This window comes from Jaculus jaculus, chromosome 19 (genome assembly GCF_020740685.1).
Source record: "Jaculus jaculus isolate mJacJac1 chromosome 19, mJacJac1.mat.Y.cur, whole genome shotgun sequence".
Classification (NCBI taxonomy): domain Eukaryota; kingdom Metazoa; phylum Chordata; class Mammalia; order Rodentia; family Dipodidae; genus Jaculus; species Jaculus jaculus.
Window position 1 is genome coordinate 58617105 of NC_059120.1, and position 26584 is coordinate 58643688.

A 26584-nucleotide genomic window follows, 5' to 3' on the forward strand; every position below is an offset into this window, starting at 1 on the left:
CGCGTGAGGTGCGGCCGCGGGGCGGGCGGGTAGACTTCGGACCCGGCGGGAGTGGCGGGCCGCACCTCCGATGGACGTGGAACTCGAGCACGTCGCCTGGGGCAAGTGTGCGCGGGGAGCGGCCGTGCGCAAAGACCGTGACCGGGCCGCGGGGTTACTGGGCCCAACACCTAGCTGGCGCTCAGGGAATGTTTACGGTCAGCATGACCAGTCGTGCGCACAGTCTGGGGGAGGAGGCCGGCCAGAGCCCTCCTCCGCCCCAGGCTCCTCCCCCACCGGGGTCAGAGCCGGACTGCCGCGGCGTCCAGGCCTTGGGTAATTACAGGGGCAGTCGCCAGGCCTGGCCGTAAAAAAAAAAAAAAAAAAAAAAAAAAAAAGAGGTTGAAACAGCCTGGGAACCCTGGAAGCTGGGCCCGAGCCCCAGGTCCGCGGCTGGCCCTGATGCGCAGCCGCAGGGAGAGGCTGCCGGGGGGCGCACACACACACCCGGTGCGCCCCAGTAGGGCGCACAGCCTGGGCCACCAACACAAGCCGAGGAGCTTAGCTGCAGGGTCTCCGGCCCCTGCGAGCGCGCTCGAGCCTAATCAAACACCTGCCCGCCCCACCCCAGCCCGGGGGCCCACCCCCGCCGCCAGCCCCCGCTCCAGACGGCGGCAGATCCCCGGCTCCGAGCAAAGCCCGGAGAGGCAAAATTCCCGCAAGGGTGTCCACCCGGCCCCGGGGGATCGGAGGGGGGAAAGGGGACTCGATCTGGGCTTGGATGGAGCCCAACCGCACAGACGGGCCCAACTCAGCCTCACCAGCTCACCCCACCCCACCCCCCGCGGCTCTCGGAGCCCCCTTCCCCTCTTCTTCACGCGCCGTTCGCAAACATTAGCATGCGTATGTCAGAGACTTTCACACGCTTCCACGCATGCGGCTGCGATAGTTTTCGCAAACGTCTTCACACTTGCGCGCCATCACACGTCTCTCCACCCGCCAAATGTGCATGTGTGGGTTTATAGTTTTGTCACCCTGCGTGCCCATGTTTTCACAGTCCATATGCATGAGCCCATTCGCTTCACACACATACACACACACACACTCTCTCTCTCTCTCTCTCTCAATCACACGGGTCATTAGTGTCCCTAAAAATACGAACGGAGTCCCTCGCCAAACCGGGGTCCTCGTGCTTTTCCCGCGCAAAAAAACACGGAGGCCCTGGGACACCCGTGGCCCCAATCCGCACACGTTACCCAGTCGATCACACACACACACAGCGCCACACTTTATTCCCGGCATCTCGGCGATGGATGACACAATCTCTCGGAACAAAGACAACATTGACAAACCCAACAAAAACAAACAGCCGCGTGCGCGTGGGGAGGGGCCGCCCGGCCGGAGCGGAGTCCGGGGACGGGGATGGGGAATGGGGGGAGGAGAGAGTGTGGGAACGCGGGCGCCCAAGGCTGGGTGTATGTATGGGGGGATGAGTATCCAGCCAAGGTGTGTGCCCATCACCCCGACCCCCGCCAGCCTCGCAGCCCGGCGGGGTCCGCACCCGAGCCCGCTCCGCGCGCCCCCAGCCTTCACGTGCGTCTCGCTGCGCCCAGCACCGCGCAGACCTCCGAGGGAGCGCGGGCGCGGGGTCCCCGGGTTGGAGGGGTGCTCTATGGGAACCGAGGAGGCGCTCACTACATCCGCCCGAGATCCACCGCTCCCGGGACCTCCGCAGCGCTCCCCCCCCCCCCCGAGTCCTCCCCTCCTCCAACCCACCAGCCCCCAACAAGCCCCGGGGCAGCCGCGCTCCGCGAGAGGCGGGGGCGGGGGCGGGGCGGGCGGCGGGCGGCGCCGACCCAAAAGGCGGAGTCGCGCTGCGAAGGGGCCAGAGCCCGAGCGCCTCGCCGCCTGTGTTGGGGGAGAAGCCAGCGGGAACCCAGACCCCGAGGAGCCCCTAGTTCCCCACCCCACCCCAGCCCCGTCTGGCCTGGCCCTGCCCGGTCCCCCAGCGCTATGGAGTTCCTCTGGGCTCCTCTCTTGGGTCTCTGCTGCAGTCTGGCCGCTGCTGACCGACACACCGTCTTCTGGAACAGTTCAAATCCCAAGTAAGCCCCGAGACTCCCTCTGGCAACCTGGGCTCCTGGCTGGTAGTGCCTGCCTTCTCCTCACCCTCTCCTAGGGTAACTGGCCCGGAGCAGCTCCTGACCTGGGCATAGGGGAGGTGGCAGGGGTGGGAAGGATTCTGTAGTTTTCTTTCTTTTCACATTCGCCTAGTAACTGGGAGCACCCGGGCCCATGCCTACTTACAGGGGTGCTGTTTCTGCCCCCTGGCACCCCGTCACTGTAAAACTGAGCGTTTCTGCCTGGAGTATAAACAGCCCTGGCACCGGCCTCTGGGGCTCTTTTAGCCCCCACCGCTCGTGAAACTTGTGTGCCGCTGGGGCATTTGTCCGCAATGACAGGCACTTGCCGACACCCAGAGCAAGCGGGTGCTCAGTGTAATCCCGGGAAACCCCTCAGGAGGGTCTTAAAGCTTTTGGCTTCTAGGCACTGATTGTGTATTTAAGACCCTAAAGACTCTTCCCCAAGAATTTTGAGGTGTGGCGTGTCAGACACACGCGGTGCAATTGGGCAGGCCGAGGGAGTGAGCTGAGCCCTGGGCACCCCCATGGTGCTGGAAGGGCAGGTGCCCAGCTTCTGCAGACCTGTCAGCTCCCTTTGGCTGGAGTCCAGCGCTGGGGCAAACCAGTGGTGGGCTTGTCCATTTGACACGGGAGGTGAGGATGAGGTGGGTCACAGTGCAGAGCTGGTGAGAAGGTCACCGGAGGACCGACTTCTGGAGGAGCCGGAGGGCTTCAAAGGGCCCCCGAGGGCTCTGAGCAGGAAGGAGTTAATTGCTCCTGGTCAGGTTTTAGGGCTGCGAGGCAGATCGTAGTGGGTGAAGACTCCGTCAGGACCCTTTGTTCTTGCCCTTGAGTTTTCTGAAGTTATGGGAATAATATTTTCAAGGAAACGTGAGGGGCGTAAGGTGGAGCCAAGAGGGAAAGACCTAACAGCTGGGGACATGGGGGGGGGGGAGTCACCAAAACCACTAGTATGCCACCCCTCACCCCCGCTGTAGCGCACCTGCCTCCCACTCCCCTTCAGAAATATTTTGTGCCAACGTCCTGTGGCCTTAGGGCTTTGACTGATGAGGGATCTGTTGTCTGGGGCATGCTGGGAGGGGAGGAGGAAATAGCCAGCTGGCCATGGGGTACTACAGGGTGTCCCAGCCGGCCCTCCAGCTTCCCACTCCTTGTGTCTGCCCCTTGCTTCCTTGACGCAGTCTGCCCTAGTGGGAGAGAGCAAAGTCCCTGTTTATGCCCGTGCCAGGTGTTGGCTGAAGGAGGAGTGGGGTGGACAGGAAACCATGGGGGGGTTGGCCTTTTCCGTTCCCAAGCTGCCAGGTTTCCTTTCAGGAAAGAGCCTCTTCCTTGCTCCCCTCCCTCACCAGCAGCATGGCCCCTTTCTGAAAATGAAAACTAACAAACGGGCTCCAAGTGGAGACGGCACCCCCGAGAAGGAGTCTGTCTGTCCCAGCGAGTGTAGCTTCCGCCTGCTCAGAACGACGTGGGAAGCCAGCTCCAGGGGAGTCCCAGGGCCATCCTAGCTGGGCCCCACTTGGGGACAGAGATGAGATGCCAGTGAACTGGGTAGACAGGAAGCTGGCTGGCATGGGTGGCTCCGGGCAGTGGGCCGTTGGCCCTTGGGTCTCCAGGCCCTGGGCAGGTGCAGTGTTCAGAGCACTGCAACGGGGAACTGAGCCCTGGGCCCCCCCTGTGATGATGGAGGGGTAGTTCTCCCTTTGCCCAGGGTCCAGGGCCGGGGCAAACCAGGCATGAGCTACCCTGGGGTCCCGAAGGCTGTGCCTTTGACAAGGTAAATTTTCACAGGTTCTCCTGTGTGCCAGGGAGGGGAGCACTGGTAGATGAGGCATGAGTCAGTCAGTGCCCGTCACGGGAATGGGGGAAAGACGCCAGGCCCAGAGCTGAAATACCTGTTCTGAAATGGCTTCTGTGTTTATCTCTCCAGAGAGGAATTTTAAATGCCTCCCTCTGCTCCGCTCGCCTCTCTCCAGGGTGGGGGAGGGGCTCGTACATTCCCTTCTAGAGGTTACAAGCTGCTGCAAGGCCCGGGTCTCTTTAAGGATCTTGATGTCTGGGGCAGTGGTTGACCACCCCTGAAGCCCAGTTCTGCCCCTCACACTCTCCACCCCGCCCACCGCACCACCACCCATGCCCAGGGCTTGGGTTTGGAGCAAGTTGGCTGCCAGCTCTGCTGAGTTTCTCACTGGCAATACTTGGGGGGAGCGGGCGGGGGGGATGGGGGGGTGGAGTGGCAGTTCAGAGAAGCTGACCAGCTTTAACTGGAGGGAGAAGGCACTTTCCCCTGCTAGGACCCCATCCAGGCTGGAGCCAGGTGTCTGGAACTGGGGGGAGGGGACGGTGGGCAGTCTGGCTGGAGCCCCAGGGCTGGGGTGAGTGTGTGTGGAGGGGGAGCGGACTGGGGGAGGGGAGCTGGCTCCACCTGGGGGTGAGGGGAGGGCAGAGGCAGCCTCAGGTCTGAGAAACCAGGATGTTTGGGAGTACCATGGGAAAATGAGACCAGAAGACCGGGGTATAAATCTGAGTAACAAAAGAAAGGGAGATTTGAGCAAACTGATGAGAATGGTTTACGTAAAGGACTGGGCCTTTATCTGTGGGCCTGGGGACAAAGAGAGGCTGGGAAACTTGAGGCTTAGTGGTTGGGGGAGAATGCCAACAGACGGAGAGGAGTTGAACGGCTCAGCAGTTTAGGAGAGAGACAGGGCTCCCTGGATCTTGACCACAGAACGCCCCAGATTGAGGTCTGCCAGGTGGACTGGCATTCACAGGAGCAGCAGCCTGTCGCTTACATTTGGGGAAATGCGTAGAAGAGAATGAGGAGTTAAGAAATACTTAGAAGCCCGTCCCCTAGGCAAATACCTGGGGAGTTGTGAAGAGTGCCATGGTACTTGAAAGGCACTGAGTGGAGGCTGTTTGGAGGATGGTGGGGAGACGGTAGTGAGGGCAGGGCTGTGGTGGTAGAAAGAGACGTGAGAGATCAAGATCAGACGGGCGGGAGTGGTGGCACACACTCTAAATCCCAGCACCCTCTTTTGAGGAGGAGGTAGGAGGATCGCTGTGAGTTCAAGACTAGCCTTAGACTACATAGTGAGTTCCAGGTCAGCTTGGGCTAGAGGGAGACTCTGCCTCACAAAAACAAAAGAGGAAGGAAAAAAGAGAAAGATTGAGAAATCAAGATCAGTCAATGTTGGGAATTGAGATTTTTTTTTTAACTTAAAATTTTTTTTTGTTAGAGAGAATTGGGGTGACAGGGCCTCAGCCACTGGAGTTGAATGCCAGGTGCTTGCGCCACCTAGTGGCCATGTGTGACCTTGCACTTGCCTCACTTTTGTGCATCTGACTTAATGGGATCTGGGGAGTCAAACATGGGTCCTCAGGCTTCTCAGGCAAGCGCCTTGACCGCTAAGCCATCTCTCCAGCCCCCCCCCCCTTTTTTTAAAACTTTTAAAAATATTTTATGATTTAGTTGAGAGAGAGACAGGCAGATAGAATGGGCATGCTAGGGCCTATAGCCACTGCAAACAATCTCCAGATGCATGTGCCACGTTGTGCATCTGGCCTATGTGAGTCCAGGGAAATTGAACATGGGCCCTTAGGTTTCACAGGCAAGCGCCTTAACCACTAAGCCATCACTGCAGCCTGGGAGTTGAAATTTCGGGAAAAAAGAAAAAAAAAATCTTTGGTGATCCTGTATGAAATGTGAGGGATAATACCGTTACCATGTGGAGACTGCAGATCATGGCCTGGGTTCTGAGTGACCACCGCTTCTCCCACTCTGCATGGACCCAGGTTCCGGGATGAGGAGTACACAGTGCACGTGAGGCTGAACGACTACCTGGACATTGTCTGCCCGCACTATGAGGATGAGTCCGTGCCCGATGCTGCCATGGAGCAGTATACCCTGTACCTGGTGGAACATCAGGAGTACCAGATTTGCCAGCCCCAGTCCAAGGACCAGGTCCGTTGGCAGTGCAACCACCCCAATGCCAGGCATGGTCCAGAGAAGCTGTCTGAGAAGTTCCAGCGCTTCACGCCTTTCACCCTGGGCAAAGAGTTCAAAGAAGGCCACAGCTACTACTACATCTGTAAGTGCGCGGGGACGGACCACGGTGCGCGAAGCACAGGCACAGCCATGTGCTTGGAATTCATTGCCTCAGGCTGGCCTCGAACTCACAGCGTTCCTCCTACCTCTGCCTCCTGAGTGCTGGGATGAAGGGCGTGTGCCACCATGCCTGGCCTGAATTCTTTAAAGAGGAAGTCTCTTTAAAAAAAAAAAAAAAAACTTCTTTATTAAGTTTTATTTATTGATTTACTTGAGAAAGTCAGAGAGAATGGTGCGCCAGGGCCTCCAGCCACTGCAAAACAAACTCCATGCGCATGCGCTACCTTGTACATTTGGCTCGCGTGGGTCCAGGGGAATCGAACCTGGGTCCTTTGGTTTTGCAGGCAAACGCCTTAACTGCTGCTAAGCCATCCCTCCAGCCCCTGAGCCTGAATTCTATCTGTTGTTGTTCATTCCTCATATCACAGATGTGGAGTGAAGTTCTACTGGGTACTGGCACTCTGCTTGGCACTGTGGGCACAAAGATAAAAAGCACTTCAGAGTTCATGTCCTCGGGGAAGCTGGGAAAGAACTTACAGGTCACCAGGCCAGCGGAGAAGCGTCATGTGATGCATAGGAGCAACGACGGGGGTTGGGGCGGGTGTTGGGAAAGCGACCTGCGTGGCTGCCAAGGTTGAAGACAGAGCAGTGTAGAAATAACTCAGAAGGATGAGGGACGGGGCAGGGGGTTAACTTAGCACAAAAGCATGCATTCGAAAAGACCATGAGGCCAGGAGTGGAAATCCCAGCACTTGGGAGGCAAAGGTAGGAGGGTCACTCGATGCCAGCCTGAGACTACCGAGTGAGTGCCCAGTCAGCCTGGGCTAGAGTGAGACCCTGTTTCAAGGCGGGGGAGGGGAGCAAGCAAGACTTGTTCACAGCCTGGAGAGTGGACAGGACAGGTTCTGGGAGCCCAAACATTGTTACTTTATCCTGAGGGCAGTGTAGTTACAAGGTCAACTTGGTATAGACCAGATCTAGCACTCACTTTTAGTGGGGCTTAGGCAAGGGTGGTATAAAATAGCCCACATGAAGAGAAATACATGGCAAAGCCTCCCCAACTTTTTTTTATTTTTGAGGTAGGGTCTTTCTTTAGCCTTTTCTGTAGGTTATCCTGGGATTTACTGTGCAGTCTCAGGGTAGTCTCAGACTCACAGCAGTCCGTCTACCTCTGCCTCCCGAGTGGGTGCTTTGACTAGAGGCGTGTGCCACCATGCCTGGCTGCAACTTTTTTTGTTGTTTTCAAGGTATGGTCTCACTCTGGCCCAGAGTGACTTTGAATTCACTATGTAGTCTCAGGGTGGCCTTGAACCTATGATGATTCTCCTACTTGTCTCCTGGGTGCTAGGTTTTAAAGGCATGTGCCACCACCATACCCAGCACACAACTTTTTTTTATAAGCTTGTTCTGTCATATATATATATATATATATATGACTCCAAAGATGGCCTCTTGCTGTTGTTATTATTGTGTTGTTGTTTTTTTTTTTTTTTAGGTTTTTGGTGTTTGTTTTTTCAAGGTAGGGTTTCACTCTAGCCCAGGCTGACCTGGAATTCACTATGGAGTCTCAGGGTGGCCTCGAACTCATGGCGATCCTCCTACCTCTGCCTCTCGAGTGCTGGGATTAAAGGCGTGCGCCACCACGCCCGGCTTGTTGTTGTTATTATTATTTTATTTGTTTATTTGAGAAAGAGGCAGAGAGAGAGAGAATGGGCACACCAGGCCCTCCAGCCCCTGCAAACAAACACTAGACATATACACCACCTTGTGCATCTGGCTTATGTGGGCCCTACGGAATCAAACCTAGGTCCTTTGGTTTTGCAGGCTTAACCACTAAGCCAGCCCTCTCACAACTTTAAAAAAAAATTTGAGAGAGAATGGGCACACCAGGGCTTCTTGCCACTGCAAATGAACTCCAGACATATGTGCCACTTTGTCTGGCTTTACATGGGTACTAGGGAATCAAACCTGGGCTGTCAAGCTTTACAAGCAAGTACCTTTTAACTACTGTGCCATCTCCCTAGCTGGCATCTCACCCAACTTTGGGCTTAGAAGAGTGAAAGATGGAATATATGGAAGGAACACGTGTCTATGTCCTTGTCATGTTCTCTGCTAAAGCTAAGAGTCGCTCCAAAGAATGGGAGGTAGGCCAGGCGTGATGGTGCACCCCTTTAATCCCAGCACTCGGGAGGCAGAGGTAGGAGGATCCTGTGAGTTCACGGCCACCCTGAGACTACAGAGTGAATTCCAGCAGCCTGGGCTAAAGTGAGACCCTACCTCAAAAAAAAAAAGAAAGAAAATGGATGATGAGACAGAAAGCTAGCCAAAAACAAGGTATGAAGCAAGGTTAAGCTGGGCATGGTAAAACATCTGGTGTGGGGACACACACCTTTAATCCCAGAGGTAGGAGCAGGAGGATCGCTGAGACTTTGAAGTCACCCTAAGACTACATAGTGAATTCCTGGTTAGCCTGTGCTACAGTGAGACCCTACTTCAAAAGGCAAAAAAAAAAAAAAAAAAAAATTAAAAACCCAAAATAATAATGACAGTGTACACTTAGGCAGCACATATACTAAAACTGAAACAATACAGAGATTAGAATGGTCCCTGGACAAAGATGACATGAAAATCTATGAAACAGACCATATTTTTTGTTAGAAAATACTGTGCTACACAATATATAATAGAGCTAGGTGTGGTGGCACAAGCCTTTAATCCCAGCAGTTGGAAGGCAGAGGTACGAGGATTGCTGTGAGTTCAAGGCCAGCCTGGAACTATAGAGTGAGTTCCATGTCAGCCTGGGCTAGAGTGAGACCCTACCTTGAAAAAAAAATCTATATATATGCATATGTATATAGAGAGAGGGGGGAGGGAGCACACGCCAAGCATGGTGGCATGCCTTTAGTACCAGCATATAGAGGCAGTGGTAGGAGGATCGCTGTGAGTTTGAGGCCACCCTGGTTCTACAGAGTGAGTTCCAGGTCAGCTTGGCCTAGAGTGAGACCCTACTCTGGAAAAGAAGATATATATATATAAATAGTAATAATTTTTTTTTAAAGTGAACAAGGGTCGGAGAAATGGCTCAGCAGTTAAAAATGCTTGTTTCCGAAGCTGATGGCCCAGGTTCAATTTCCCCAGTACCCATGTAAAGCCAGATGTACCAAGCGGTGCAAGGGTCTGGCATTTGTAGTGACAAGAGGCCCTGGTGCACCCATACTCTCTCTCCACTAAATAAATAAATGAATAAAATTTAAATAAATAATGAGCCAGGTGTAGTGGGCACACCCCTTTCACCCCAGCGCTTGCCAGGCTGAGTAGGAGGATCACTGTGAGGTCCAGGCCACCAGTTCCGGGTCAGCCTGGGCTTGAGTGAGACCCTACCTCAGAGACCAAAAAAACAAACAAACAAACAAACAAGCAGACAAGGAGCTGAGAAAGCAGAGCTAGGCCCTTTTGAACTTATATTGTCTTCCGACATAGGTCCTTTCCTTAGCATGATGTGCATTTATTTTACAGCCAAACCCATCTACCATCAAGAAAACCAGTGCTTGAAGTTGAGGGTGACTGTCGATGGCAAAATCAGTGAGTGTCCAGCCCTAGGGGCCTCCTTCCTCTGTCTCTGACGCGCTGGGTCTGGTGATCTGGAGTGGGAAAGCAGTGAGCACTCAAACCCCGCTGCCTCCTGGTACAGTCCCTCATCAGCCACCACTTTTACCTTTCAGCTCACAGTCCCCAGACTCATGCAGATCCACAAGAGAAGAGGCTCTCAGCAGGTGGGTAGGCCATGCTAATTGGGGCCCTGAGGCATAGGGAAGAGCTTTGCTTGAGGAGGTGGGGTACCAGAGATGTTTTGTTGTTGTTGTTGTTATTGTTTTGTTGAGGTAGGGTCTCACTCTAGCTCAGGCTGACCTGGAATTCACTATGTATTCTCAGGGTGGCCTCGAACTCACAGCTATCCTCCTACCTCTGCCTCCCGAGTGCTGGGATTAAAGGCGTGTGCCACCACACCCAGTTTGTTTTTTTTTAAATAATATTTTTTGTTTATTTTTATTTATTTATTTGAGAGTGACAGAGAAAGAAAGAGGCAGAGAGAGAGAGAGAGAATGGGCATGCCAGGGCCTCCAGCCACTGCAAACGAACTGCAGACGCATGCACCCCCTTGTGCATCTGGCTAACGTGGGTCCTGGAGAATCGAGCCTCGAACCGGGGTCCTTAGCCTTCACAGGCAAGCACTTAACCACTAAGCCATCTCTCCAGCCCTGGTTTGGTTTTTTGAGGTAGGGTCTCATCCCTCTAGCTCACTAGCTCAGGCTGACCTGGAATTCACTATGCAGTCTCTTGGCAATCCTCCTACCTCTGCCTCCCCGAGTGCTGGGATCAAAGGCGTGCGCCACCACGCATGTCTTGTGGGACGGGGGCTGGGCAAACCCTGTTGAGCTGAGAGCTGTGCCCTCTCGCCTTGCAGATGACCCTGAGGTGCGGGTTCTACACAGCGTCGGGCACAGTGCCGCGCCCCGCCTCTTCCCGCTGGCCTGGGCTGTGCTGCTCCTGCCCCTGCTGCTGCTGCAGACCCAGTGAGAATGACTGCGCCCCTGAGCCTGACTCGAGGATCCAGGATCGAGGATCGAGGATCGGAGCTGGGCTGAGGGGTGGGGCGGGCACCCGTCGTGCGCCCTGTCCCGAGGCCCCCTCCCAGGGAACTCCTTCTCCGTGCACAAGCTGCCAGCCGCCACCCAGCAGCCTCAGAACGGGGGTCGTGACTAGGGGTTTTCCACCCAAAGGAGTTCCACCAGCCTGACCGTGCCCTTCCTGCCTCCACTTCAGAGGGATGGAGAAAGAAGTGGGGAAGGTCCTTTCCCTGCCTTTTAAGCCAAAGAAACAAGCCCTGCAGCCCTGGCCCTTTGAGATGGCCCAGCGGGAGCTAAGCTGGAAGAGCCTGAGGCCGTGCTAATGGACAGCAGCGGACTTGGCAAAGACGCCCTTCCGAGGAGACAGCCAAGATACCCAGATGAACTGACCGAAGGAAAAGCTCGAGACGGCTTCCTGAGTGGGGGCCAGGTACGGGGGGTGGCCGTGCGCTTGCGCTGACCCGGCATCTCCACCAGACTTCCATCTGTGAAGCGGCCAAAGAGGTTTGTAGCACTGCAGCCTCCCTCTCCCAGGGCTGCACTTCCTGGAGCTGTGCCAGCAGGGGGCTGTGCCAACCTGATCTTAAGAGTATAGCTGTTAAGGGCAGTGCCCTGTGTGTACAGTCCGCCTAGAATGTAGCTAAAGGGCAGGGCCCATGTGTACAGTACCTGTATATAAACTTTGCCATGTGTCTGCTGATTTATACAACTGGAGTTTTTGTTTTGTTTTGTTTTTTTTTATACAGTGTTATTTGTCTCTTAATAAAGCAGTTTGTTTTTTGGACATGTCTTTCTGCCCCTCCACATCGACTTATGATTGCAGAGTCCCTGCTATGTGCCAGGCTCTGCTGTATTAGAAGAAACTGGTGCTGGGGGCCGGGGCAGGGGGGCTGATGCCCACTTGTAATCCCAGTGATTGTGATGTCTGAGGTGCAGGGACTACAAGTTTGAGGCCAGCTCCCAACAACTTAGACCTCGCCTCAAAATAAAAAATACGGGGCTTGGGCTGAAGAGATGGCTTAGTAGTTAAGGCATTTGCCTGCAAAGCCAGAGGATCCAGGTTCTATTCCCCAGGACCCACATAAGCCAGATACACAAGGGGGGGGCGCATGCATTTGGAGTTTCTTTGCAGTGGCTGGAGGCCCCGGTGCGCCCATTCCCTCTCTCTGTCTCTTTCTCTCAAAGTAAGTAAATAAAAATAAAGTTAAAAATATATATATAGGGCTGGGGATGTACCTCACTTGTAGAGTGTTTATCTAACATGTGCAAGGTCCTGGGTTCAATCTCCAGAACCACTAAAAGAAAATAGCCAGGCATGGTATCTCATGCCTGGAAGCTGAGGAAAGGGGGTTACCTAAAGATTGATGCCAGCCTGGGCTTTATACAAAGTTAAGACCCTGCCTCGAAATAAGTTTAAAAAAAAAAAAAAAAAGACTGGAGTTGTAGCTAGACAGTACAGTTCTGACCTTAGCACGTCTGAGGCCTAAGGATCAATCCTAGGTAGAAAAAAGAAAAGAAAAAGAACAACTTGGTTTGAATTTCTCTCTCCAAATACATGCCTCTCACCAGGTCAAAAGAATTGACTCTTACTGGGGGGGGGGGAGCTGTGAGGAACAAGACCGCTCCCCACCACAGTAACCCTGGTTCTGTCCCAGCCCCATTCTGGAAGTTTTTCCTGTCCAACCTCTACCCCACTTCCACCCCCTCGGCGTCCGGCTCTGGCATGGCATTCAGGTACTCATGCTGTCTGGATGAGTCAGGGAAGCTGGAAGCCGCTGAGGCATGTGCCCAGCCCCACAGCGTAGGAAGGAAGCTGGGAGGGAACGTTCCCAGCAGTAAGTAGGTTGGACTTGGGGGGCAGGGAGGGTCAGTGGACTGAGCAGGTCATGTAAAGTTGGCCTCGTGGCTGAGGAGAGAGAAGATGGCAATACCTGGAGATGGCTGTGACATGTATATATGTTATTTGAGAAAGAAGCAGACACAGAGAGGCAGATAGAGAATAGGCAAACCAGGGCCTCCAGCCAACTGCAAAAGAGACGCATGTGCCACCTTGTGCAGCTGGTTTACATGGGTCCTGGGGAATCGAACCTACGTCTTCTGGCTTTGCAGGCAAAAGTTAAAGATATTTATATAGCCCGATTTTTTTTTTATTTTTAATTTTATTTTTATTTATTTATTTTCTGTTTTTTCAAGGCAAGGTCTCACTATAGCCCATAGTGACCTGGAATTCAGTATGTAGTTTCAGGGTGGACTTGGACTCAAGTTCCTACCTCTCCCAAATGCTGGGATTAAAGGTTTAAAGCATGCATCACCATGCTAAATTTTGATTTTTTTTTTTTTTGGCCCTTTTTATTTTGTGTGTGTGTGTGTTTTCGAGATAGGTTCTAGCTGTAGCCCATAGTGACCTGGAATTCACTATGTAATCTCAAGCTGGCCTCAAACTCAAGATGATCCTCCTACCTCTACCTCCCAAGGCATGCACCACCATGCCCGGCTAGATTGTGATTCTTAAAAAATCAAAGAGAGGGGGCTGAAGATATGGTTTAGCGGTTAAGCGCTTGCCTGTGAAGCCTAAGGACCCCGGTTCGAGGATCCATTCCCCAGGACCAACATAAGCCAGGTGCACAATGGGGCGCATGCACCTGGAGTTCATTTGCAGTGGCTGGAGGCCCTGGTGCGCCCACTCTCTCTCTGCCTTTCTCTGTCACTCTCAAACAAATAAATAAAAATAAAAAAAATTTTTTAAAGATTTGAAAGACAAAGAGGCACGTACAGACAGAGAATGGGCGCGCCAGGGCCTCCTGCCACTGCAAAACGAACTCCAGGCGCATGCGCCCCCTTGTGCATCTGCTCAACGTGGGTCCTGGGGAATCGAACCTGGGTCCTTAGGCCATCCCTCCAGCCCCTGGATTTTGACTTTTGAGTTCTACCGCTCAGAACAGTGGAAACAAAGAGTGGACGCGGCGGGTGGCGGTGATGCTCCAAGACTCAAGTAGGACGAGCAGCCTCGGGACACCCCCAGCGGGCCCGGGAAGACGAGCCAGGAGGGCGCCCCACCCCGCCGCGCCGCGCCGCGCACACACGGACACGCGCACGCGCGCGCGCAGCGAGGCCGACTTCCGGCGCGCCGTCCTGGGGAGGGCGGGTTCCGGTGAGAGCGCGGGGGCGGGGCCTGCTCTCGGGGGCGGGGCCTGGACGGGGCGGGGCGGGGCTCCCGCGGCGGGCTTCGCGGAGGCGCGGGCGCGGCCCCGGCGGTGGCGGGATGGAGGCGGGCGGCGTGGGCGACGCGGTGCTCTCTGGAGCCTGCGTGCTCTTCACCCTGGGCATGTTCTCCACCGGCCTGTGAGAGCGAGCGCGGCCGGGCCGGGCCGGGCCGGGGCGGGGGCAGTGCCAGGAAGTCGGGACAGGAGGGGCAACGACAGACGTGGCCGTAATCCCGGGCTGCGTCCGCAACGCAAGGGTCAAAATGCACCAGCTTCGCGGGGGTGGGGGGGGAGGCGCGGAGGGGACTGGGTGCAAAGGGGGCTGGGGGGAGGGACTGGTCACTCGTCCCGAGGGAGACGGCCAGGACGCCGATCTGCTGCCGTTCGTTGGGGAGGGGGTGTGTGTGTCTGTGTTGACAAGCACTGGGGAGCACAGCCACCCGCCCCCTAACTCCTCCCTTCGGGTCCCCATCACAGCTCGGACCTCAGGCACATGCAGAGAACGCGGAGCGTGGACAACGTCCAGTTCCTGCCTTTTCTCACCACGGATGTCAAGTGAGAGGACCGACATCTGGGAAAGGCAGAGGGAGGCGGGAGGCGCCCCTGGGGAAGGTCCTGTCATGTTCATCCCCATTCCCGCGGACCATAACCACCACCCCCCGCAGCAACTTGGGCTGGCTGAGTTATGGGGTCTTGAAGGGGGACTGGACCCTCATCATCGTCAACAGCGTGGGCGCTGTGCTTCAGACCCTCTATATCCTGGCCTATCTGCGCTACAGCCCTCGGAAGGTAAAAGCCCTCCACCTCACCCACGCCCTGCCATGGTGGCAAACATTGGTCCCTAGAAGGCTGTAAAAGGCTGGCACTACTTCCTTTTCCTAGATAGGCCCTCTAGCCTTCCCTTTCTCCTTCCTCTCTGAAGTCAGCCTTCTGAGATTCACACAAGCCCTCACCCCCACAATTCTGGCAAGTCTGGTCTCCCACCTAGCCTGGCATGATAGCGCACGCCTTCATCCCAGCACTCAGGAGGCAGAGGTAGGAGGATCACCATGAGTTCGAGGCCACCCTGAGACTCCATAGTGAATTCCACATCAGCCTGAGCTAGAGTGAGACCCTACCTCGAAAAACAAAACAAAAAGCTGGCTTCCCCACTGGTGCCTGGGAGAAGGCAGGATAATTCCAGAAGGGTCAGCGTACTCTGGGTCCATCTTCAAGTAAGACCTCTCTTCCCCACAGCACGCTGTGCTCCTACAGACTGCAAGCCTGCTGGGGGTCCTTCTCGCGGGTTACGGCTACTTTTGGCTCCTGGTGCCCAACCTTGAGGCCCGGCTTCAGCAGCTGGGCCTCTTCTGCAGTGTCTTCACCGTCAGCATGTACCTCTCACCACTAGCTGACTTGGTGAGTTGGGGTGGCCAGGAGGTAGAAGAGATTTGACAGGCCAGGTTCCCTTAGTCAAAGATTGGTTTACAGTCCAGACAAAAGGGAGACTGAGGGCTGGAGGGATGGCTTGGCAGTTAAGGCGTTTTCCTGCAAAGCCAAAGGATCCAGATTCAATTCCCCAGGACCCACGTAGGCCGGATGCACAACGGGGCGTGTGTATCTGGAGCTCATTTGCAGTGGCGGGAGACCCTGGAGCACCCATTCTCTCCCTGTCTCTCTCCGTCTTTCTCTGTCAAATAAATAAAAATAAAACTTTTTTTTAAAAAACAAAAAGGGAGATTGAGCTCCTGGAAAGGAGACAAGGCAGTAGAGGTGGGTGATTAGTAGGAGGCAGAAGAAAAAGCCTGGGTGACAGATCACAGAGCCTTTGGCCTTCTTCCCTGAGGAAATCCATAGGCAAGATGGAAATGTTATTATGAACCTGGACCATGGTTGTCTTTCCACAGGCCAAGGTCATTCAGACTAAATCAACCCAGAACCTCTCTTTCTCACTCACCATTGCCACCCTCCTCACCTCCGCCTCCTGGTCGTTCTATGGGTTTCGGCTCAGAGACCCATACATAATGGTAAGCAGAATGTGGATGGAATGACAAGCCTACGACGTGAGAAATGGACTCCTGTCTTCATAGAAGACTTCTGATTTCAGGTGCCCAACCTTCCAGGAATCCTCACCAGCATTATCCGCCTCTGGCTTTTCTGGAAGTACTCCCTAGGGCAAGACAAGAACTATAGGCTCCTGCAAACCTGAGGCAGCTCAGTGGCCATAGGCACCTCAATGCCAACGCGATACCAAAGAGAGCTCCTTGCTTCAGCTGGTCCTACTGACCAATTCCATTGGTACAGCAGGTTGCAGGAGGAAAAGGAAAAAAAAAAACAAAAAACCTTGGGACCAAAGGAATCAAAGAAAAACTTTGACTTAGAATATCAGGTGGGATATGATATGAAATCATTTTTTACAAAGAGATTGTCATTTTTAATTTTGGAAATTGGGGTGGTATCTTTAGAATGTGCCTTAAAATAAACTCTTCCCCATCCCTGTCTGTCACAGATCATGCTTTACTCCTGACTCCCAGCTTGTCTGGTTGGATAAAGGGTGGGTCCACTTATTCTCAAGCTGTCACAGTTGGCTCAGAAAAGGTATCTGAAAGAATCAGACGTTGCAAAGACCCAGGAATACCTGAAAAAAGAAGGTACACCTGAAAGTTAGTTATTTAAAAAAATGAAGTTATGGGGCTGAAGAAATGGCTTAGCAGTTAAAGCGCTTGCCTGCAAAACCTGAGGCCCCATACTCATTTCCCCAGGACTCACATAAGCCAGATGCACAGGGTGACGCGTGAGTGTGAAGTTCGTTTCCAGTGGCTGATGGCCCTCGTGCGCCCATCCTCTCTGTCTGCCTCTTTCTCTTTCAAATAAATAAATGTTTAAGAAAGAAAGAAAAATGAAGTTATGGTTAAGTACTTCTTGCTCTGCCTGCTGACAAAAGCCCCATTATTCCATCATCATTTGTGAGGCTGAGCAAGGAAGATCACAAGGTCCAGGCCAGGCTGGACCACACAGCAAAACCACCTCAGGGGCTGAGAACACGGCTCAGTGGTAAAAGGTACTTGCAAAGCTTTCTGCACAGGTTCAAATTCCAAACCTTCCAAGTAAGCCATACAGAAAAAGTGGCACAAGCATTTGGTATTCATCTGCAGCAGCAAAAAGTCGCAGGATACCATTCCCCCACCCCCACATAAGCAAATAAATTAACAATTAAAAAAAAGGTTACAAAACAAACAGAGCTGGAGAGATGGCTTAGTGGTTAAGGTGCTTGCCTGCAAAGCCAAAGGACCCAGGTTCAACTCCCCAGGGCCCACGTAAGCCAGATGTGCTTCTGGAGTTTGTTTGCAGTGGCTGGAGGCCCTGGCGCACCCATTCTCTTTATCTGCCTCTTTCTCTCTCTCTCTCTCTCTCTTAAATAAATAAATACAGCTTGGGATGTAGCTCAGTTGTTAGGAGTGCTTGCCTAGTGTGCAGGAAGCCTGGGTTCCACCCCCAGCATGGCTGTGATCCTGGCACTTTGAAGGTGGAGGCAGAAAGATCACAAGTTAAAAGTCATTCTCATCTCTGAGTTTAAGGCCAATCTGTGATACAACCCTGTCTCAACAAAAAAGGATTTCTGGACTAGGAGTGTTGAACAAATGGCTTAGAGGTTAAGGTGTTTGCTGCAAAGCCTAAGGACCCCGGTTCTATTCCCCAGTACCCATGTAAAGCCACATGCACAAGGTGGTGCATGCAGTAGCTAGAGGCCCTGCCATGCCAACTTTATGTTTCTCTCTCAAATTTAAAAAAAAAAAAAAAAAGCTTAAGAAAGGACTAACAGGGCTGGAAAGATGGTTCAGTGGTTAAGGTACTTGCCTGCAAAACCTAAGTACTCAGATTCGATTTTCCAGATCCCACGTAAACCAGATACACGTGGTGACACTTGCATCTGGAGTTCCTTTACAGTGGCTAGAGGCCCTGGTGTGCCCACTTTTTCTCTCTCTGTCTAATAAATAAATAAATCACCAAAGGGGCAAAAGGGACTAGGGATGTAAAATGGCAGTCCCAGGCTGACCTGGAATTCACTATGGAGTCTCAGGGTGGCCTTGAACTCATGGAGATCCTCCTCTCTCTGCCTCCCGAGTGCTGGGATTAAAGGCGTGCGCCCTGGAGAGATTTTTAAGAAGGGCTCTGCACCTCCTTTGGAGCACAGATGGGGAACACAAGACAGACGTAGTGGGGTGCGTCTGAATCCCAGCACTGAGGAGGTTGAGGCAAGATTGGTGCGAATGGCCAGGACTAGATAGACGGTATCGAAGCAGAGTGTAGGGCTGACACACTGATTCCTAATCTCCACACTCAAGCTACACACGGTTAGAAAATACACCTGCTCTTTAATGGGAAATGGTTCGGGTGTCAGAAGCGAAGGCCCCTGCGGGCTAGGTCGGCTCGGGCCTCCACGATCTGGTCCTGCAGCTCTCGGGCGGCGTCCTCGCAGTCGTGGAAAGTGGCCAAACGATAGCCCACAGTGCCCAGGGCATAGCAGCCGGCGGACACCAGCAAGTAGGCGGGCAGTGGCCACAGGACCTCCTGGCATGAGGAGGGCAGCTCCAGGCCCAGAGCTCCCATGGTCAGGGCTGCCCAGGCGGAACCCAGGAGAGCCAGTGCCCAAAGCCACTGCGCTAACTTCGTCATGGTCGCTGGAGGAAGAGAAAGCAAGAATGTGAGGCCCTTTCCACCCTGCTACCCTGCTCTGCCGCTGAGACTCGGCCCCATTCTTGGTCGCGTTACCTCCTCGGCAGCAGTCTAGTTGCCCGCGCCGCCCGTCTAGCGTCGGCGTCCCGAAGTCCTTTGCGACAACCCTCCTCCCGCACTGCCTGCTGGGAATTGTAGTTCTCAGGACAGCGCCTAGGGTGCTCCGGGAGGCACGCTGGTTTTGGCCACTTACATATGGTTCTGCTCCGCAAATCACAGTCTGCAGGAGCGTCTGCATTGCTCCCCTTCCTCCCCCCCACCCTCCCTCTCTCTCTCTCTTCCTCTCCCTCGCTCTCTCCCTTTCTCCCTCTCTCCCTCCCTCCTTCTCCCTCTCTCTGTCTCTCCTCTGGGCCCATTCAAAGCTGGCGTGGTAATTATGGAAAGTTAGAGGACACTTCCAAACTTTGCGACAGGATGGGAATGTCATACAGTAGTTCTTAAAATTCTTCCAAGCTGGGCGTGCTAAAGCACAAATTTAATCCCAGCCCTCAGGAGGCAGAGGTAGGAAGAGCTCCGTGAGTTCAAGGCCACTCTGAGACTTCATAGTGAATTCCAGGTCAGCCTGGGTTAGTGCGAGACCATACCTCGAAAAGCCAAAAAAAAAAAGATATATGAGTTTGAAATCTGACGTAATTTTGGTTTGGTTTGGTTTGATTTTTATTTATTTGAGAAAGACAGAAAGAGGCAGAGAGAGAATGGGCACACCAGGGCCTCCAGCCACTGCAAACAAACTGCAAATGCATGCGCCACCTTGTGCATCTGGCTTATGTGGGTCCTGGGGAATCAAGCCTCAAACCGGGGTCTTTAGGCTTCGCAGGCAAGCGCTTAACCGCTAGGCCATCTCTCCAACCCTTAGCTTTGGTTTTTAGATGGTAAATTCATTGCAAATGCTTGTTGTTTTCCTTCCTTTTTTTTTTTTTTTTCTTTCCTCCCTCCCTCTCTCTCTCTCTCTCTCACCCATTCCCTCCTTCCCTGCCCCTCTCTCTTTTGGAGGATTGAATCCAGGGCCTCTCACATGCTAATTACCTGTTCTACAGCTACATTCCCAGGCCTGCAATGGCTTTTCCAACGACCCATCTTTTCTTCCTGGCGATGCTGTCTGTGACATGATTTTATTCTGTTGCATTGACTTCGTGAAGGAGGTGCTAGATTGCAGTGGTAACCCATGCCGGCTCCACGTTGTCTAGGTTTTGTTTCAGTTTTTCCATGTGCTCAGTAGTGCCAATAACACTGTATGTTTTAGAAAGAAACAAGACAATGAGGCACTCACCAAAACCATCTGGCACCCAGCAACCCACAGGTGAATGTCTACTGTCCTGGAGATCCCTGGGCCAGCAAAACAGCGCAGGAAGAATGCCCGGAATCCAGATTGCAGTTGGGTGGCACAGTATGCTTCTGATTTATCTCAAGATCTTGGGCAAGTTCCCTTTGGCCTCTATGTGGTTTCTCATTCAGACAGAGATATTAAAAATACTATAGCGTGTTGTAAAAATTAAATACGGTAATGTCATACATACTAACCCCTCAATGAATGTTTGTTGTTCTGCTTCTAGTCATTATTATAACTTTATAATTATCATCTGTCTTTATATAGAGAAGGGGTGAAACTTCCTATTGTCTGGAGGATTCCCCCCCACCCTGGGGATGATGGTGTTTCCAGGCCAGGTCTACTGGAGTAAATAAAATAGAATTTCTGATTCTACAAGGCTGATGTCCAGCCCCTGCAATGTATTAGTATTTGAAAGTCATTGTGACTAGTGGAGGCTTTGATTGAGCAACCAGTAAAGTATGAGATTGGGGTGAGGATGAGTTTTTTAAGCTTATATGTAAGTTTTAAAAATTAGAAAAAAAAAACAAAAAGAAAGAAAGAAAAAACAAAACCAAAAAAGATCAGGGCTGGGCATGGTGGTGCACACCTTTAATCCCAGCACTCAGAAAGCAGAGGTAGGAGGATCACTGTAATGAGTTCAAGGTCACTCTGAGACGACATAGTGAATTCCAGGTCAGCCTGGACCAGAGTGAGATCCTGCCTCAAAAAACAAAAAACAAACAAACAAAAAAATTCAGGCCAGGCATGGTGGTACATGCCTTTAATCCTAGCACTCAGAAGACATTAAAAAAAAAAAAAAAAAAAGATGGAGGTAGGGCAATTTTCTTTTGCTTGTGTGTGTGTGTGTGTTTTCAAGGTAGGGTCCCACTCACTATGTAGTCTCAGGGTGGCCTGGAACTCACAGGAATCCTCCTACCTCTGCTTCCTAAGTGCTGGAATTAAAGGTGTGCGCCACCATGCCCAGCTTGTGTGTGTGTGTGCTTTAATGGTGATCAAACCCAAACACAGGCCTTGTACCTGCTTGGCAAGTGCTCAACCAATGAGTTCCCTATCATAGAAACTGAACATTTAGGGTGGGAGAGATGGCTTAGCGGTTAAGGTGTTTGCCTGAAAAGCCAAAGAACCCCAGTTTGATTCCCCAGGACCAACATAAGCCAGATGCACAAGGGGGCACATGCATCTGGAATTTGTTTACAGTGGCTAGATGCCCTGGCATGTCTATTCTCTCCATATATATCTGCCTCTCTCTCTGCCTCTTTTGCTCCCTTTCTCTCTCAAATAAATTAATAAATAGCCAGGCATGGTGGTGCACTCCTTGAATCCCAGCACTTGGGAGGCAGAGGTAGGAGGATCACCATGAGTTCGAGGCCACCCTGAGACTACATAGTGAGTTCCAGGTCAGCCTGGGCTACAGTGAGACCCTACCTCAAAAAAAAAAAAAAAAAAGAATAAACAAATAAATAGATGAAATTTTTTTTTAAAAAAAAAAGAAGCTTAACATTTTATTCTAATTTCCACTTTCCTAATATACTCCATTCCCTTACCCTCTTGATTTACATGTATACTACTTTTTGGCTTAAATCTGGACAAAAAGTACTGCATGCATCTGGAGTCTGGGCTGACAAGAGACCCTGGCACCCCCCCTCCACACCACACTCATGCAAATGAATTAATTAATTAGAAAACAAATAAAGCAATGTGTGGCATTTAGGAGGCATGTGACAAGGGCCAGTGACTTATTAAGAATACCTACATTGGGCTGGGAAGACAATTAAAGGCACTTGCCTGCTTGCCAAGTCGGCTGGCCCTGGTTCAATTCCCAAGCCACCCACATAAGTCAGACGCAAAAAGTGTTGTAAGTGTCTAGCATTTGTTTGTAGTGGCAAAGGGCCCTGACACCCCCCCCCCCAACACACACACACAGACACACATGCCAACAAGTAACTTTTTTAAAAAGAGGATAGCTGTGGCGTTATGTAGATGCACCTCAGTGCCGGATGTCCACATCGGCCCTGTTCTACCACGAACCCAACACCACGCCCAAGTCATCTGAAGGAAGTTAACCGTGCAGACAGCTTAACATGCGTTTGCTGGGATTATTTTTTTCTTTTTCTTTTTTGGTTTGTTTTGATTTCTCAAGGTAGGGTCTCACTCTAGCCCAGGCCGACCTGGAATACACTATGGAATCTCAGGGTGGCCTGGAACTCACGGAGATCCTCTACCTCTGCCTCCCAAGTGCTGGGATAAAAGGCATGCGCCACTACGCCTGGCTTCTGCTGGGATTTTCTGCTCTCCTGAGGTTAGGTAAGGTTTCAGGAGACAGATTCCGGAATCTGAAAGCCACTTATTCTGGTCCCCTTGGAGGGAGGAAGGTGCACAGAGAAGTAAAACACAACAGAGGCGGGGAGGTGCTGAGTTGTCCGGAGGAAGGCTTCTCGGGAGCCCAGAAGCTTGAATTGATTCTGGGCGGGTGAGTAAGACCTGTTCAGGTGGCGGGGAGCGGAGCCAGGGCCTGAACAAAGGCCCAAAGGCATGGGGAGTTCAGGGTGAGTAACCCTGTGTCTGTCTGCTGCAGGAAGAATGCCCCAGTGGGGGTGGTGGGAGCTGAGGCCGGGAGAGCTGGCCAGGGACAGGTGATTAAAGATCTTCACTGTATTTGTGTTGGGGACGTAAGGTCAGTCTGGCTTGTGCAAGACCCTGAGGTCACTGTCAGAACTGGGGAGGGGAGGGGAGGTGAATACTTATGTTGGGGGCTGGTGGGAGGAGTTATCAGGGGTCTCACCCCATGGCCCTAATTCAGGGACTCACTGGTGCCAAAGTGATTACTAGGTCCTTGGGGAGGGCTCCCGAGAGCCAGGTTGTGTCCATCCCTGTCCTCGGGGGCACCCACAGTTTCCTAGAGGCAACAGGACACACATACATATAATCAACAAAGACACATACTTAACACAATTACAGACAGGCTTTAGGGAGAAATGATAGCTCAGGGATGTGGTGCCTACTGGAGGAAGGGCTCGGTGAGACTGGGTTTCCAGAGAAGGCAGCCTAGAGTACCCTAGAGGGAAAAGATGACAGCCTGAGGGAGGAGAGACCTGGACTGCTGGGAGCCTCACCCCATTCATCGGGGTTCTGTGATTGGCAGTTGACTGAGGGTGGCAGCTGCGTTTCAACAAGGAGCTTGAAGTACCACTGCCTTGCTGCCAATGGGGTTCTCTCTCTCTCCTTACAAATAAGTAAATATTTAAAAATACATTTGGGCTGGGGGTCTGTAGCTTAGTGGTAGAGCACTTAGCCTTTTTTAAACAATTGCTTTTTAATTTTATTATTATTATTATTTTTTGGGGGGGTGGTTTTCAAGGTAGGGTCTCACTCTAGCCCAGGATGACCTGGAATTCACTATGGAGTCTCAGTGTGGCCTCGAACTCACGGCAATCCTCCTACCTCTGCTGGGATTAAAGGCATGCGCCACCACGCCTGGCTTTATTTTATTATTATTTTTGTTTGTTTTGTTTTTTCCTTTTTTTAAAGACTTTTTAAAAAATTGTTTTTAAACTTTATTTTCATTTATTTATTTGAGAGAGAGAAAGAGGCAGAGAGAGGGAGAAAGAATGGGCACACCAGGGCCTCCAGCCATTGCAAATAAACTCCAGATTCATGCGCCCCTTTGTGCATCTGGCTTACATGGGTAACAACCCAAGGTCCTTTGGCTTTGCAGGCAGATACCTTAACTGCTAAGCCATTTATCCAGCCCCAGCCCCCTTTTTTATACCTCTATTTTTATTTATTTGTGAGGAGAGAGGCAGAGAGAATGGGCGTACTAGGGGCTCTTGCCACTGCAAATCAACTCCAGGTGCATGTGACCCTTTGTATATGTGGCTTAACATACTGGGGAATTAAACTTGGCCCAGCAGGCTTTGCAACCAAGTGCCTTTAACGGCTAAGCCATCTCTCTAGACCCACTTATGGCCTCCCCCCACACACACAAAAACAGTGTTTGAGGCTGGAGAGATGGCCTAGCGGTCAAGACACTTGGCGGCAAAGCCAAAGGACAGTTTGGTTCCCCAAGCCACATGCACTGGGTTCCCCAGGACCCAAGGAGGTACATGTGTCTAGAGTTCGTTGGCAGTGGCTATAGGCCCTGGCATGCCCATTCTCTCCCTCCCTTCTTCCATATATACACACACATACATATATACACACACATGTATATATGTGAGTGTGTATGTATGTATATAGTAAAATTTATATATATATATATATATATATATATATATATATATATTTTTTTTTTTTAAGAGTGTTTGAAGCCGGGCATGGTGGCGCACACCTTTAATTCCAGCACTGGGGAAGCAGAGGTAGGAGGATCGCTGTGAGTTCAAGGCCACCCTGATACTACCTAGTGAATTCCAGGTCAGCCTGGACCACAGTGAGACCCTACCTCGAAAAAAACCCAACAATAACAACAAAAAAAAGTGTTTGAATCAGGGTCCTCTGCAGAAACATTACCAAGAGGGAGAGGGTATGATTGATTGTTGATCAAGTAGTTGATCAAAACCTTGGCTCACGAGTTCTGGAGGCCGCACACCCAAAGCTCACAGAGTGGGCTTCAGCTGAGACCGGGGTGGCTCAGTAGCGCCGCTCCGGTGTGAAGGCCGTGCGCTGCAAGCTCTCACTTGCACATGGGAGATCAGATACCTTGTGTTCTATTTAGACGTCTGCTGTTTGCATGAGGCCTGTCCCAGCAGGGAGGGTAATCTGCTTTACTCAAAGTCTACCAATCTAAAAAAATTTTTTTTTTCAAGGTAGGGTATCGCTGTAGCCCAGGCTGACCTGGAATTCATTATGTAGTTTCAGGGTGGCCTCAAACTCACGGTGATTCTCCTAACTCTGCCTCCTGAGGGCTTTATTTAAAAATTATATTTACTTGTTTATTTGCAAGCAAAAAGAGACAGACAAGAGAGAGAGAGAGACGGAAAGAAAGGGTGCACCAGGGCCCCCAGCTGCTGCAAACAAACACCAGATGTGTGTAGCACTTTGTGCAAGTCGCTTTCTGTAGGTACTGGGTCGTTAGTTAAGTGCCTTAACCACTAAGCAAGCCATCTCTCCAGCCCCTAATTTCCTCCCACCCTTCCTTCCCTCCTTCCATCTTTCTTTCTTTTTTTTGAGGTAGAGTCTTACTCTAGTCCAGGCTGACCTGGAATTCACTATGTAGTCTCAGGGTGGCCTGGAATTCACAGTGATCCTCCTATCTCTGCCTTCTGAGTGCTGGAATTAAAGGTGTGTGCCACCATGCCCACCTTGGCCTTTTTTTGGAGGTAAGGTCTCACTCTAGCCCAGGCTGACAGCAATCTTCCTACCTCAGCCTCCTCAGTACTGGGACTAAAGGCATGCCCCAGGTCAGTTTTCATTGTTTTTATGGTAAATGTTAATCTTATAAAAAACAACTTTGCAGGGTTGGGGATATAGCTCAGTGGTAAAGTGCCTGCTGAGTACAGTGAGGCCCAGGGTTCCATCTCCAGCACCAGAAACTAAAAATTAAAGGAGCTCAGGCGGAAGAGATTGCCCAGTGGTTAAGATGCTTGTCTGCAAAGCCTAACAACCCGGGTTTGATTCCCCAGTACCCACCTGAAAGCCAGATGCACAAAGTGGAACGAGCATCTGGAGTTCATTTGCAGTGGCTGCAGGCCTTGATGTGCCCATTCTCTGTCTCTCTTCTATCTCCCTCTGCTTACAAATAAATAAATTTTTAAAGGAGCTGGTTGCCGGGAGTGGTGACACACGCCTTTACTCCCAGCACTGAGGAGGCAGAGGTAAGAGGATAGCCAGCAGTTCAAAGCCACCCTCAGACTACATAGTGAATTCCCAGGTCAGAATGAGGCCCTGCTCACGATAGTGCACACCCTGTAATCCTGACACCTGAGCAGGTGGAGGCAGGAGGATCAGAAGTTCAAAGCCAGCCTGGGGCTGACCCTTTCTCTGCTCAGCATCACATCACTGCTCTATCATTTTTCCTAAAAGCCTGTCTCAAATTTTGTAAGAAACACAAGACTTTGTCTCAAACACACACACACACACACACACACACACACACACACACACACACCACGGGGGGGGGGGGCAGTTGCTGTTGTCACACAGGAAACAGCATTTGTCAAATGCAAGCCAGTGCTCCATTCAAACCCTCACGCTCATACCCTGAGGTAGCTGTTCTTGGCTTCATTTCACAGTCAGCCTCCGAGATCACTCAACGTGCCCAGCCCCGCAGCCTCAGCTCTTGTGCCTAAAAATGTAGCCAAGTGGGTAGAGTTCTGGCCTACCATTCATGAGAACCTGAGTTTGATCCTCAGCGCCAAGTAAAACCAGGCATGAAGTGGTCAATAAAAAAAAAAAATTAAAATTAAGGCGGGGGGGGGGCTGGAGAGATGGCATAGCGGTTAAGCGCTTGCCTGTGAAGCCTATGGACCCCGGTTCGAGGCTCGGTT

The 26584-nt window shown here is 51.9% G+C and overlaps 3 protein-coding genes and 1 non-coding gene across 6 annotated transcripts; 3 read left to right on the plus strand and 1 right to left on the minus strand.

Annotated features, from left to right (window-relative positions):
• Positions 1-1877: 1877 nt before the first annotated feature.
• On the plus strand, positions 1878-11637 carry Efna1 (ephrin A1). Of its 2 annotated transcripts, none has more exons than XM_045138379.1 (5): positions 1878-2084; positions 5913-6208; positions 9742-9807; positions 9948-9998; positions 10691-11637. In XM_045138379.1, exons 1-5 carry the CDS (start codon positions 1993-1995, stop codon positions 10801-10803), a joined length of 618 nt encoding a protein of 205 aa, XP_044994314.1. In that variant the 5' UTR covers positions 1878-1992; the 3' UTR covers positions 10804-11637. The 2 variants fall into 2 exon arrangements, with proteins under 2 accessions (XP_044994314.1, XP_044994315.1); XM_045138380.1 differs by lacking the exon at positions 1878-2084 and adding an exon at positions 4377-4495.
• LOC123456115 lies at positions 8776-8877 on the plus strand. Its single transcript, XR_006634335.1, has one exon. It is a non-coding gene; the product is annotated as a U6 spliceosomal RNA (small nuclear RNA).
• A 2467-nt stretch (positions 11638-14104) lies between the features above and the next one.
• Slc50a1 (solute carrier family 50 member 1) lies at positions 14105-16421 on the plus strand. 2 transcript variants are annotated; one of them, XM_045138316.1, is made up of 6 exons: positions 14105-14195; positions 14534-14611; positions 14722-14845; positions 15293-15454; positions 15943-16062; positions 16143-16421. In XM_045138316.1, exons 1-6 carry the CDS (start codon positions 14116-14118, stop codon positions 16242-16244), a joined length of 666 nt encoding a protein of 221 aa, XP_044994251.1. In that variant the 5' UTR covers positions 14105-14115; the 3' UTR covers positions 16245-16421. The 2 variants fall into 2 exon arrangements, with proteins under 2 accessions (XP_044994251.1, XP_044994252.1); XM_045138317.1 differs by lacking the exon at positions 15293-15454.
• A 56-nt stretch (positions 16422-16477) lies between these two features.
• Positions 16478-18894, minus strand: Dpm3 (dolichyl-phosphate mannosyltransferase subunit 3, regulatory). Its single transcript, XM_004667238.2, has 3 exons — positions 18809-18894; positions 18405-18717; positions 16478-16673 (listed from the first exon to the last, which is right to left on the minus strand). Exon 2 carries the CDS (start codon positions 18710-18712, stop codon positions 18434-18436), a length of 279 nt encoding a protein of 92 aa, XP_004667295.1. The 5' UTR covers positions 18713-18717; positions 18809-18894; the 3' UTR covers positions 16478-16673; positions 18405-18433.
• Positions 18895-26584: the final 7690 nt, after the last annotated feature.

Excerpts from the sequence above, each read along its gene's own strand:
- Slc50a1 (XM_045138316.1), top strand. The coding sequence starts at position 14,116 with ATGGAGGCGGGCGGCGTGGGCGACGCGGTGCTCTCTGGAGCCTGCGTG. Across the intron at positions 14,196-14,533 it reads GGCATGTTCTCCACCGGCCT|CTCGGACCTCAGGCACATGC; the intron begins GTGAGAGCGAGC and ends TCCCCATCACAG. Across the intron at positions 16,063-16,142 it reads TCAGAGACCCATACATAATG|GTGCCCAACCTTCCAGGAAT; the intron begins GTAAGCAGAATG and ends TTCTGATTTCAG.
- Efna1 (XM_045138379.1), top strand. The coding sequence starts at position 1,993 with ATGGAGTTCCTCTGGGCTCCTCTCTTGGGTCTCTGCTGCAGTCTGGCC. Across the intron at positions 9,808-9,947 it reads GACTGTCGATGGCAAAATCA|CTCACAGTCCCCAGACTCAT; the intron begins GTGAGTGTCCAG and ends TTTACCTTTCAG. Across the intron at positions 9,999-10,690 it reads AGAGAAGAGGCTCTCAGCAG|ATGACCCTGAGGTGCGGGTT; the intron begins GTGGGTAGGCCA and ends CTCGCCTTGCAG.
- Dpm3 (XM_004667238.2), bottom strand. The coding sequence starts at position 18,712 with ATGACGAAGTTAGCGCAGTGGCTTTGGGCACTGGCTCTCCTGGGTTCC.